At 46.4% G+C, this 12,323-nt stretch overlaps 5 protein-coding genes across 5 annotated transcripts; 2 read left to right on the forward strand and 3 right to left on the reverse strand.

The window, feature by feature from the left end:
- Positions 1-28: 28 nt before the first annotated feature.
- ONS95_012627 (uncharacterized protein) lies at positions 29-676 on the forward strand (the record flags this gene model as incomplete). Its single annotated transcript, XM_058506269.1, has 1 exon — positions 29-676. The coding sequence occupies one exon, from the start codon at positions 29-31 to the stop codon at positions 674-676; it is 648 nt and encodes a 215-aa protein (XP_058358796.1).
- A 58-nt stretch (positions 677-734) lies between these two features.
- Positions 735-1,964, forward strand: ONS95_012628 (uncharacterized protein; the record flags this gene model as incomplete). Its single annotated transcript, XM_058506270.1, has 1 exon — positions 735-1,964. The coding sequence occupies one exon, from the start codon at positions 735-737 to the stop codon at positions 1,962-1,964; it is 1,230 nt and encodes a 409-aa protein (XP_058358797.1).
- A 544-nt stretch (positions 1,965-2,508) lies between these two features.
- ONS95_012629 (uncharacterized protein) lies at positions 2,509-3,926 on the reverse strand. The gene is made up of 2 exons (XM_058506271.1): positions 3,664-3,926; positions 2,509-3,597 (listed from the first exon to the last, which is right to left on the reverse strand). Exon 2 carries the CDS (start codon positions 3,575-3,577, stop codon positions 2,552-2,554), a length of 1,026 nt encoding a protein of 341 aa, XP_058358798.1. The 5' UTR covers positions 3,578-3,597; positions 3,664-3,926; the 3' UTR covers positions 2,509-2,551.
- Positions 3,927-5,017: 1,091 nt separating this feature from the next.
- Positions 5,018-6,391, reverse strand: ONS95_012630 (uncharacterized protein). The gene is made up of 3 exons (XM_058506272.1): positions 6,201-6,391; positions 5,718-6,151; positions 5,018-5,655 (listed from the first exon to the last, which is right to left on the reverse strand). Exons 1-3 carry the CDS (start codon positions 6,228-6,230, stop codon positions 5,193-5,195), a joined length of 927 nt encoding a protein of 308 aa, XP_058358799.1. The 5' UTR covers positions 6,231-6,391; the 3' UTR covers positions 5,018-5,192.
- Positions 6,392-8,638: 2,247 nt separating this feature from the next.
- Positions 8,639-12,103, reverse strand: ONS95_012631 (uncharacterized protein; the record flags this gene model as incomplete). Its single annotated transcript, XM_058506273.1, has 4 exons — positions 8,639-10,000; positions 10,079-11,159; positions 11,218-11,985; positions 12,096-12,103. The coding sequence occupies 4 exons, from the start codon at positions 12,101-12,103 to the stop codon at positions 9,014-9,016; spliced, it is 2,844 nt and encodes a 947-aa protein (XP_058358800.1). The 3' UTR covers positions 8,639-9,013.
- Positions 12,104-12,323: the final 220 nt, after the last annotated feature.

Genomic DNA, 12,323 nt, shown 5'->3' on the forward strand with positions numbered 1-12,323 from the left:
TCCCGGAGATAGCTGACAACTATACAACATGGACGTAGGAGATTATAATAGCGAGGACGTAACAGCTCAATCTCAGATCATTCCCGATAATATTCTTCCAAGGTATGTTGAACAAATTCAGGACGATGTCTCTGCCTATCAGTCTATCTATGGCACCCTAAACTCGGATGTTGGGGAGTTTCGTCTCCTGGTGCTCTTCCCATCCACGAATGATGCATCTCCACTTGAATGTCAACTACGAACAGCCACTTTCAGCGACCCTGAAGCTTACGACGCTCTTTCCTACGTATGGGGCGAGGCAAAATTTACCGCCTCAATACAACTGAACAGCGTTCCATTTCTTATCACACCACGGCTTGAAGAAGCACTGCAATACCTAGGATATTGCGACAAACCACGAGTATTGTGGGTTGATGCACTGTGCATCAATCAAAGAAACAGCAATGAGCTACGATACCAGGTGGGACTCATGCGTCAAATATATACGAATTGCAAGTCAGGAGTTGTTTGGTTGGGCCCGGACGAAGGTGGTGTCTTGGGCAGAGCTATGACGCTTTTGACGAAGATGGAGGGCTGTGACATAGAAAGTCTTGGATATCAAGGGAATATCCAGAAATCTGGACGCCGGAACTCATTACATAAACCCGAGGTGCTCTATAAATTGTCCCAAGAATGACTGGGACGCACTGAGACAGCTTTTGGTTAAGAACACTGTTTGGAAGAGAGTGTGGATCATGCAAGAAATCTCACTAGCTCCGAAGGTCCTTCTGGTTTCTGGGAGACGGATCCTCGCTTGGACCATTGTTGAATCACTTTTGAAAATGGGTAGGCATTACACGGATGCGTATCATTTAACTTTCACTCACGGCACGCCAAACTCCATAACTTCATCCTTCTCGACAGCTCAGATCATCAAAACTCAACGTCAGCTTTGTCTTCAGAATGCTGATAAGACTGGGTCTAGTTTGGTCGATGTCCTATCGAGGTTCCGAAAGACGCTCGCAACTGATCCTCGCGACAAGGTCTTTGGATTGTTGGGTTTGACCACTGATGATTTGGGAATCATTGCAGATTATTCCATTGGCGTCCAGGCAGTCTTTGCAGACGTTGCCGCCAAGCTCATCAACCATGATCAGAATCTCGATCTCATTTGCCAAAGCCAGTGGCATAACTTTGGCAGTTCAGAGCGTCGGCAGGATCTTCCCAGTTGGATACCAGACTTCACGTGGCGTGGGAAAGGCGAATTCCTTTTTGCACAGAGAGGGATTTTTCGTGCTGGTCGAGCAAACTGCACTGTCCCCATTGAGGTTGATGCGTCTGGAAACCTTTCACTGAACGGATATCTCATCTCGTCCATATCCGTTGACAACGATACTTTCGAGGTATTGAATCGCGAGTACCGCGGAATATGGGTAGGCCCGGCAGAGTACGAGACCATGATGGATTTGTGGGCGAAGGCAGGTATCGCTGACAATGAGTATTCTCCCACTGGAGAAAATTCTTTCCAAGCATTTTGGCGAACAATTGCTGCAGACTGCCAGGGCCCTTCCGCAACACAACGTATGGCTCGATTAAGCGATGAAGACATCGCGAGTGATCAAGCTGCACTTCAAGCAATTCGAGAACGGGCAGAGCAACCTCGAAATCCATCACTCGAGGATGATATTCTGTCTTACATCGATATATCAGATCTGCGATGCTATCGAATGACATCTACAATGCTGATGGATTGGCGGTTTTGTATCACGGACTCGAAGCATTTCTCCATGATACCTATCAGCTCAGAGCCAGGAGATGTACTAGTTGTCTTGGATGGAGCCAAAGTCCCTATTGTACTCCGACCTCTTCCGGATGAGGTCACCCTGGAGAAGTTCCAAGTAGTTGGCGGGGCTTATGTTCATGGCTTGATGGACGGAGAAGCAAACGCTGGGAGGTGGAAAGAGCGAGAATTTTGTATTTGCTAATAGCCGAGGAGAATAAGTCGATGCTGCTTGGTCGGTTGTTTAATTCTCATTGTGACCTTTCAATCATCTCACTTGGCTTTACCATGACCCTGACTACGCCACTCCTCGGTGTTCCTTTTTTTTTTTTTTGACCTCCGACCCAGTTATTTTGAATACTTAGTCCTGTTCTCATCTTGAGAGTCATCTGAATTGGCAAATATCTAGTTTGCTCCCCGCATTATCCTTCTCTACCACTGCGATCATCCTCCCTCAATTTTGGGTTCGCTCTCTCAGCTTCAACACCGGTCGTCAGCATACTTCTATTCTTGTCTGTCTCCGAGATTTGCTTGTCCTGAGTTCTTGACGAGTTTTCGGCAAAGATGCCGAGAAGTCGAATTCCAATGTCCAGAAATGCCAGTGGAAGCTGGTCAGGGAAAAGTGAGTATTTACGTCCAAAAGCGACATGCGGTAGCTTCACCAGAGTCTTATCAGGTCACTGAAATTGCCTCAGGCGATGATGATGCATCATCTTTTCGTCCTGCTCCCTTGTTTGTACATCAATTTGTATTGATCTTTGCTTTGTATTACCTACTACCCTTTTAATAGATTCATTCCCAAGGATCTAGAATAAGCTTGACACCGCTGACTCCCTTCTCTAACAGATCCAGAGCAGTATTTATATTCCTCAAACCACCATCCACCCTCTGACTCGGAAGCGGAATGAGCGTTCCACTCGCAACACCTTTCGCGAGGAATTCATGAAAAGCCCATTCCACCAGCCCCGCATTCTCCTCATCATACAGTGCGGCAGGCCAGGACTGGAAAACTCGAGTCACACCGCTAGGAAGGGTCTCTGGACCAATGGCGGGGACTGTGGCGTACAGTTTTCCTCCACCCTGTGCTGCTAATACAGGTCCCGAAACAGCTGTTGCTTGCGGAGTGGCGATACTGTCAACCACCAAGTCATAAGGACCTTCAGCGACAAGGGCTTTGATGACGTCGTCTTTGGGCTGGCTATGATCAACAACTTTGGCAGCTCCAAGCCTCGAAACAAAGGCGTTGTTTTTCGGAGAGGAAGTGGTGACGACAGTGTAGCCAGCTTGAGCAACATATTGAACAGCAAGGGATCCAATGCTGGACGATCCACCATAAATCAAAACTTTCTTGCTTTTTACAGCTGCTGAACCGTTCGTGTGGGGTCTTTGAATTCCAGCACGACCGGTCAATAGGCCAGCGACAGTAGGTAAGGTACCTGTTAGGCTCGCTGCGATTTCGACATTCACATTCGGCGCAACTTTGCTCGTGAATCTCTCACCAGCAACTACATATTGCTGAAGACTCCCGTACTGGTTCCCAACGAACTTGAATCCTTTCCAAGCTGCTACCTTGTCACCAACTTTGAAGAGGGTAACTTCAGATCCCACAGAGTGAACCGTTCCACCAAATGCTGTACCAATAACTGCTGGGTATTGAAGCGGAAATATGGCATGTTTTGCTACTCTGTACTCCACAGGGTTTAGTGCTATCACTTCGTTTTTGATGACAAGCTCATGAGGCCCTGGAGTATGAATTTCGACATCTTTGACGACCAGCGGTGTCTTGGCCGCGGGAATAACAGCGGCGAGGTTCGACATAGCGTTGAGTGATGGTGGAACTGGCAATGAAAGAGAGGTCGTAAGTGTTTATCCAATAAATGGTGGAGATTTAAGCCCAGAAATACCAGATCTCAACAAGACGATGTCCTGAAATTAAACTTCGTTTAATAAGCTTTACGGAGACCCCCTGTCATGCTCTGCTGTAGGAAAATAAGGATTTTAGCACGGCATTTGACGTGATTGCCAATGTTGAGGAATTTGTAAGCAGACTCAACCGAATATTTGATCACAATAAGCTTATTGGTTGGTACAAACATTCTCCATTGGGGACATCATGTCCTCTCACGTTCAATTTATCATAATCGCGAGGCCGAGACCGACAATCCCGAATGCCGACAAAGGTTTATTGTCGTCAATTTGGCGCGGCAGTGCATTGAAGAGCCAAGTGGGGGCCCGTGCAGCAGCCACGATCCATAGTCTCGCTTAATCGTTATTGACCCTACGGGGTTTTTCATGCAGATAACGTCTGTAAAGTGTCTGCATTTTATCTGTATTCTTAGTAGTAGTAGAATACAGACAAAATTCAGACAATATCTGCTACAAGTGTGTCTAAAAAGTGCAGACAATTTAGAGTTTATTAAGGGTATAAGAGTTTAGGTAACTCGGACTTCTCATGTTTCAATTCAAAGTTAAACATAGACCTTCTACCTACTTTTAGAACACTCGAAAAAGAGAGCTACCTACCGTTAGAAGGGAGGGAGACCTACCTTTAGAGGGGAGGGAGACTTACCTTTGGAGGGAGGGAGGGAGACTTACCTTAGGAGGGAGGGAGGGAGAGGGGGAGGGAGGGAGATCTACCTTAGGAGGGAGGGAGGGAGGGAGACGTACCTTAGGAGGGAGGGAGACCTACCTTTAAAGGAGAGAGTAGGAAAAGGGAAGGGAAGGAAAGGGGGGGCGGGAAATAGGAGAGGGGATGTTTAACTTTATTAGTCAGAAAACTCTTAAAATACAGATAATAGCTGTATTTTCCTTAAATTACAAGTAATATCTGTATTTTCACTCTAAATCCTTAAAAATCGATTAGAATCAGAGAATCTAACTAAAGAAAATACAGATAATTAACTAAAATACAGATAGAAAATCCGTCTAAAATGCCTGTTTACAGACAGTGTCTGTAAGAAGTGCAGATAGTGTCTGTAAAAAAACCCCCGTAGGGGAGATTCAGGAGCACCAGACTTCTTACGCTTGGTTGAAATGAATAATTAATGGTGCAGTTGAGAGCGTATCGGGGGAAGGATTCAAGATTCTGAGACTATATGTCTGAACATAATCAATGTTACAGCCTTACTTATCCGTTGCACACGTTTTGGAGCCTTTGTGACCCTTCGCAAGTTTAGGAACCTGCAGGTACGAGGCGTAGATCGTTAAAATACCATATTTACCTTCAGTCAACTCTGTTGAAACTGATGAATAATATGACTAAGCTTCTGATATTCAATGATCAATGGCTTGAAAATGTGTATCCTTTCCAAGTCCAGAAAGTCCCTCTTGCATCTCATGCCTCGATGTATCAATTTATATTCCCAAATCCATTTCCGAAGTGCACACCATTTTACCTCGCAATAATCTCCCAGCTCAGGACAACTTCCAAGCTCTAAACTTTCTCACCCTTAACGACCTTCCCCACCACCTCTTCAATATTCTCTCCACCGACGCCAAGCAGCTTATTCCCCTCCTCCGCCTTCACCAACCTCGCACCCTCCCTCCCACAAACTATCCATGCCCTAACCCAAATATAAAGAGCCTCGATAAACTCACCCTTCTCAAGATGCGCCCCCGCAATGCCCAACTGGTCATCCATACTCGTCTTCTCAATCGTCCATTTCTTTCCCGTGACTTTCTCAAGCACAGCTACAATTTCGTTCTGACTTGTTGCAAAAGATTCGATTTCGATGAGCTTGTTTCGAGTTTCGTTTTGAGCAGTGGTCAAGATTGACAGAACTGCACGACCGACTGTTGAGAGTGTCGTGCCGCTGAATGAATTTGCACCAGAGTCCCATATTTTTGCGGTGTGTGCCGGTGGGAGGGAGATGTCGAGGAATGATGCATGGAGGGCCCTTTTGTTCAAAGTCAGACCCTTTTCCACTGCCCGTAGCGAGAGGCTTCGGAAGGTACGTACCAGTCAAAGAAAATACCCGTATTCAAACCTGTCCAAGAAAACTCTTTTCCCTCCTTCTCAGCCAACTTGACCTTCTCGTCCAGCAACCTGATAATTGCTTTCTTCCCCTCGTACATCTCCTCCATCGGCGTACCCTGCACATTCATCTCGTGGCTAGCCCACTCATTGGGCATGTACAGCTTGACTCCCGCATCATATGCAGCCTCTATCAACCCTGCTTGTAATGGAGCGGCTTCATCGTTAAGGGTGCAGATCAAGACTTCTTGACCTTGGAGAGCCTCAATTAGCTCAGACTGGGTCGACAGGTCTGCTCGCTTAGTAGTCACACCTTCCGGGAAGGTGGCTTTTGAGTCTGGGCGAGAGAGTGCTGAGACTTTAAATTGGCCGGACGCCAAGAGTGCTGCGACGATAGGAGCTCCAACTGTGCCACTTGCCTTTGGAGCATCAGAATACGGAAATAATCATGGTCATAATTCGACTTACACCTGCGACGATGACGCTTCTGAATGCCATTTTGATATCGACAGAGGGTATCCTGATGAAAAGTGATTAGGTACTAATGAATGCTTGCTCCAGAAAGTTCTTCGACCAAAGAGACACTACTGATCTTGAACTGCATCAAGAAAATAATCCAGATTTTAATATGTTCCTGTCCATCTCCTCTCCCGTGTCTTGAGTTCGGCGTGAGTAACAAAAGACAATACCTTTTTGAGAACCACGTATTCACTGCACACCACACGTAACATCCAAGCATATACCATTCCTCTTCCACACTGTCCAAGACCTCTCATCCCCGGGTCTTGGGTCTTCTTACACTCTTGTTCCCATTGCCAGCCACAAACTCTCCAATCCCCGCATGCCTTGGCACACTCGGAGTAATCCCATGGCAGCCAAGAACGACGGCTTAAGCCACAACTCTAAACTTTGCTAGAAGCCTGCCATGGACAACCCAACTTCTAATCTGGGAATATAGGGCTGGTTCTCTACTGAGGCATGTAACGTAGACTATGCTTTTAGGTGAGTTGGTCTATCCGGTCGTGAGTCAAAATTGCTGTATAAATAAAGCAACACGGTAGCCTTAAATGCCAAGTCGGGAGAGGAAGAGTTAGGATTGTGATTACGAAGTGGCTTGATGCTTCATAGGCACAACTTGTACAGTGTCTTTGTGAGTATGGAATGGAATGCTACTATTCCACATTGTCGCTGACTCATTCAGCGGTGTGTTCGGACATGGACTTGTTGATATTTTGTTCGCGACTCCCCAGCCCTGTCATAAGCGAGTCTCAATTCTCTCCAATGCACCAAAGAACCTCGTTTGGGCAGCTAGATTAGTAAAATTACACCTATGAGTCACTCTTCAACTCTTAAATAAACTATACATGTGCATTTCACTGCCCATAGTCTTCATGTCGTGAAAAAATAGGTTCTGCATCCTCGCATCACTTCTCCTTCATTGGTTCAAAGATTACCTGAAAGGAGAATTCAATTGTGGAGCTGGTTTCTGTGGTTGGTATCTGGGCGAGACTGGTCTTCAGATATGATAATTATGCACATTTCTCGCGGTTAGAACATTCTAATTCTCTGAAGACTTTCAAAGCTTAAGTGATCTTGCTGGAGTAAGGGGACATGTATACATCACAAAGGAGAAATTTGACAATCATATGTCCTTTGACAACACTTCCCTCCGTTCCCCTCTATTGGTTCTCAAGATGGCTTTCAACACTGCAATGCACTGTAATACCCCCAAGACGGTAATCTCCCACCTGATTCTCAGGCTTCAGCCATCTCCAGAACGTTTGGAATATCCCTTGCCAACGAACCTCTCCAGGATCCCTCCATGTAACGAGTAGGCAGTGAGTGCCGACTCTATGTCGTGAAAACGTCTCAAGAGAAGAGAGATACTTATACCCCTTCCACTCTACCTCCTCCCTATCCACCTACACTACGCTACGTCAGCTTAGTATCTTCATTCCATATTCACCCTCTCCATTCAAGTTTGTCCATTTCCAGGCCTTACATCTCTAGTTTCGCACTCCTATCACCTCCGCTTGATCTCACTTCACCACCCTTCGCCCCTCTCATCCCTGTCATTCTAAATTCAAGCCTAATCTCAGTCTCCAATCTCCAGTATAAATCTCCTCCCGCTCCTCCTTCCCCATGACCAAAAGTCAAGATTAGGATGGGTGGTGAAAGGCGCATGTTTGTGCAACTTCTGCCAGCGAGGCTCGCGAGATAAACAAAAAATGAATCACATTTAAGACTTTCATTCTTCAGAGTCACAAGGATAACGATCCCTTTCAAGTGATACTATGGACACCTAGAAAGCTAAGGCTCTTTTTTTTCAACTGCTTGGTTGTGAAATATGTTGTGATGAGTTTTGATAGGGAGGGGACCGTTGAATCGACAGCAGATAGAATCTTGACAACACACCTCATCTTAATGACAAAACCAACTCCTCACTCAAATAAACACACTACCCCCAACCAGCCATCCTTATTTCCATCGTTCTGTACATCTTTCTCCCCATCCAAGCTCTCCATTCATGACACCACAATCCAACGACACCTCCACCCCTCACAAACGCCTCCACACTCATCTGAGTTACCAGCATCATTATCTTCAGTGTCTTCGGGAGAACGTTGTGTGATGGAGTGTATTTATATGTTCCAACTTGCAAGTGTTGTCTCGAAGCAGTAAGGATGTAGTGCAGAGTTTCTGAAGTGAGTAGTGAATGAAGTCACAGCTCCCCCTCGCGCCCTCCCCCTGTTCCCCGCAAGCGAAAAGCCCCAGGTGAATTTTTGCACGAAGCAGTGACCAAATCCAGGATCAAGTAAATGACAAACTGACTACGTCTCAAGATAATCACATTGAGGAAGCACGTAACCAATACACAAGTCCCATCAAAATATTAAACTAGGGAAACATTATCCTAAACTACAACTCATCATCAAGTACCCAACCGCAATGCCCATGGAGTCAAGAAAACTCCATCTCACCAGTTTATGGTTCTTGGAAGCAACATCCTGAATCATCAATCATCAATCACGAGCGGAACAAACCCAAGACCGGAAAATCAGCTACCGAGAACTACAAGAAACTCAACACAACCTCCAATGATACTCCCCTTTCCTAAGAAATGCATCGAAAGAAAGAACCCAACACGTCTAAACCTTAACAAAATGAGATTTTGCATGATGCAATGCCGTGTTTCTATCACAGAGCTCCATCAAAAATTCGAAGTCAATAGTGACTGGAAAATAGAAAGCGCTGTTTAGGATATCTGTCCCTGGTCTGTATCACGATCTACCGCTAGCTTGACTGGTGATTGGACTATGGCTGACATTAGAAGCACGAGCAAGTAGCCTCTTTTGGGGACGAGAGGCAGAATTTTCTCCTTCTAATTTCTTTGATGAGATACCCATCCTAAGCAATGGTGGGCAATCGACCACCATTATATCTTCCATATCGACATCGGAGTGAAAGTCAGATGAAACAGTCGGCGAAAACTTTCGCTTGCGATGCGACTTCATTTTTGGCAGAAGTGGTGAAGATGGAACTCCTGGGGTACAATAGCATATAGCTTCAGTGTCTTTCACCATTGGCGATGAAAATGTAGGTGGGGACCAGAGGGAATCATCAGAAGACCTTCGCTTACGCTTCCTTAGCACTGGCTCATCGTACCAGCAGCTGCCACGGATAGGTTGAACCGGAGTCCGTGCAAGGGAAGGATGAGGACCTTTTAGTTTATTGGTATGCGGGTAACCATAGGGCGGAAATGACTCCTCGGACTCTATGATTTCGCCCTCTTCAGGCGAACTTCTCGGATGGAGGGTTCTTGGCTTTATTTTTGGTGTGAATTTGGCAATTTCCGCCGCAAACGAAGAATGTGAAATGGAGCCTTGCTTGGATATTTGCAAAACCTCGGCGTAGTTGGCTTTGATCTGAGGAGAAATGGCCACTTGTAATTTAAGGTCGTCAGATTTGCCTGACCTGGTTTGTGGTTTCGCAGGAGCGGTAGGGCAGTCCTGCAGATCAGGATTGTCTGATTGATATTCAATGTCTGCGGTATCTGTAAGTACGTTTGCGGGGTCTGTATCTCTTTCGGGAGTGTTGCGTGGGATTTTGGGAAGGGAATGTCGACGGATGTGGCGTGGAGAAGACGGTGATAGTTCTTCATCTAAGCTTGGGTTCATATTCTGAGCTGAATTAGAGGAGGCTGGTACAATCGAAGAAACACCGCTTGTTGAAGGAAAGCTGGAAAACTGTGATACGACGCTAGGAGCCTGACGAAGACAATCAGTTATGTAAACAAATCCAGCACAGGGAGTGACACCCCCAGGCTGGGGCTTAATCAAACATACTTTTTGACATGCAGACAAGCTGTCCTCAGATGGGAAAGGCTGGAAGCTTTGTGCCTTCTGATGCCGGTACTGTTTCGGCGACGGGGAGTTCAAATACTCCAAGCCAAGCGACCCTCGCTGACGAGATCGCTGAGAGCCTGATTGTTCCACGATCTGGTTCCTCGGGTCTGATTTCTCGACGGCATTCTCTGGTTGAAGAACTCTATTCAACTTTCGAGCCTCCACTGCAATCTTTCCCGGCCGGAGGAATATGACTATTGGCTGAGTTTTTCCCTTAGTGGGGGGAGATTTATTGGTAATAGAATCGTCTGTCCTTGCAGGTTTCTGCCCGGGTACTGAGATTAATTGGGTCGTGCCCGTCTTTGGACTTGCTTTGAGTTCAGTTGATTGATTGCTCATAACTATGTCCTGAATCTCTTGCAGACTTGATCCAGTGTCGGTCTCAGGCCGGCTGATGTGATTGTCAGTCGCAACTTCTATCTCGGGTGGATTGCAGAGAGCGGGTTTGGGAGTACTGTTTGTGTCTACTGGCGAAGTTGAGTGACGACCTGGATTCACGATCTCCTTAGCTTGCTGTCGTTCATTTATCTGAGCATTCGGTGTCCCTGCGAGCTTAACTAAGGAAGGGTTTTTGATATTCGGAGAGCCCGCAAGAGGAGCTTTTTCGGCACGCGGCTGAGGAGTAGCTGATACCTCTTCTCCAAGGAGTTCGGCACTTATACTTTGACAAAGCATTATCGCAGTAGCTGCTTGCTCTGTACTGTTGATACCCGATTGGACTTGTGTGTTACCAGGGTTTGTATTGTTAGTAGAGATGTCTTTGGATATATCAGAAGTAGGGCTTGATCTCGCTGGCTGCGATGTCGAGCGAGGTTCAACAGCAACTGTCACATAAGTAGTGCTAGAGTCAACAGAATTGGACGTTTTATCTGCCGTGGACGAAGTCGAGGAAAGTGGTGAAGGCGGACGCTTTGGGAGCGGCTTGGGCTGCTCGACGGGAACCGTGGTGGTGTCATCTGGGCTCGATAATCCGGGAGGTCTGTCGCTGGCATCGCTGGGGGAATGATAGACAACAAGACCTCTAGATGAGCAGAGCTGTCAGTCAAACAAGTATTGTGAGTTACATTTGAAGAGCGTACTTCTCAATACAATCCGTGGTGTTTGTGACATTGCTCACACGATTGAGAAGAGGCAGCTTCGGCGGTCCTGGAGCGTGCTGGGCGTCATGGTTCTGGTATTTGCTAACCTGAGTCTTGGACCTGAAAGGAGCTTGCATTGAGGGAGCTTCGACGAATTGTTGCACATGCTGTTGTGGTTCAGCTGTTCCAATATTCAGTAACTGGTATTCATTGCCTTCAATTTTTCTACCACCTGACAGATATAGAGCGTAGTTGTACTGAGCTTGAATTTGTTGTGGTGCAGCTTGAATGGCGCACGGCCAGTCCGTTTGGTATTGAAATACTGATACCGGAAGCATTGGAGAGTGGCCAGTCAGAGCTTGAACATTCTGAGGCAGTCCCTGGTATCCATTTAATTGTCCGTATCCTTGGAGGGCTGTAGCTGGAAATGACTGAACTTGGCCACTGTTAATCAAAGCATGTTCATGTTGAAAATACGGTCCATAGGAGCCATATGCCCATTGTCTTTGTTCATAGTAAGTGTATTGACATGCCGTGTACCCATTCCAAACTGGCTGATCATACATCTGTTGATAGTAATCATGCATTGGCGCTTGTGCTGGAGCCAAGAACTGAGTGTATGTTGGGTAGTGCATCTGATGGAAACTTTGAGCAGCCGTGGTATGTCCATATTGCTGTGGAGTTGGACGAGCGTAGGATACTGGCGGTCTGAATACCGGATTGGAGCCTCTTTGGCGAGTATTGGGGTTGGTGTTGCGATGTGAAGGACTGCATAGGAGAATGATTATTAGCCACAAGCGTCAAAAGTGGCAACTTCCAATTTAGCAAACGAATCTTGACGTGTGACAAGGAAGTACAATGTAGAGATGCTGCCTTACAAAGACATCTCTGCGACTATTTTCCTCCGCACGTTGATATGTGTTTGAAGTAGCCAAGTCAGACACCCAGATGGAATACAAGAGTTCCTGAGGCGAAGATGGTGAGAGGTGTCAAGGTCAAAAGTAAGTGGTTGATGGAAGATGAGAATGGAGTGAGCAGGAGAGAGGACAGGAGAGAGTAGAGAAAAGGAACGAATTGGAGAGGCCGCTTTGGATGGATGATTTAGG

This window comes from Cadophora gregata (assembly GCF_030347475.1).
Source record: "Cadophora gregata isolate MNR1 chromosome Unknown scaffold_6, whole genome shotgun sequence".
Taxonomy (NCBI): Eukaryota; Fungi; Ascomycota; class Leotiomycetes; order Helotiales; family Ploettnerulaceae; genus Cadophora; species Cadophora gregata.

Excerpts from the sequence above, each read along its gene's own strand:
- ONS95_012629 (XM_058506271.1), bottom strand. The coding sequence starts at position 3,577 with ATGTCGAACCTCGCCGCTGTTATTCCCGCGGCCAAGACACCGCTGGTC.
- ONS95_012630 (XM_058506272.1), bottom strand. The coding sequence starts at position 6,230 with ATGGCATTCAGAAGCGTCATCGTCGCAGGT. Across the intron at positions 6,152-6,200 it reads GAAGCGTCATCGTCGCAGGT|GCAAGTGGCACAGTTGGAGC; the intron begins GTAAGTCGAATT and ends GATGCTCCAAAG. Across the intron at positions 5,656-5,717 it reads ACGGGTATTTTCTTTGACTG|GGCCCTCCATGCATCATTCC; the intron begins GTACGTACCTTC and ends TTTGAACAAAAG.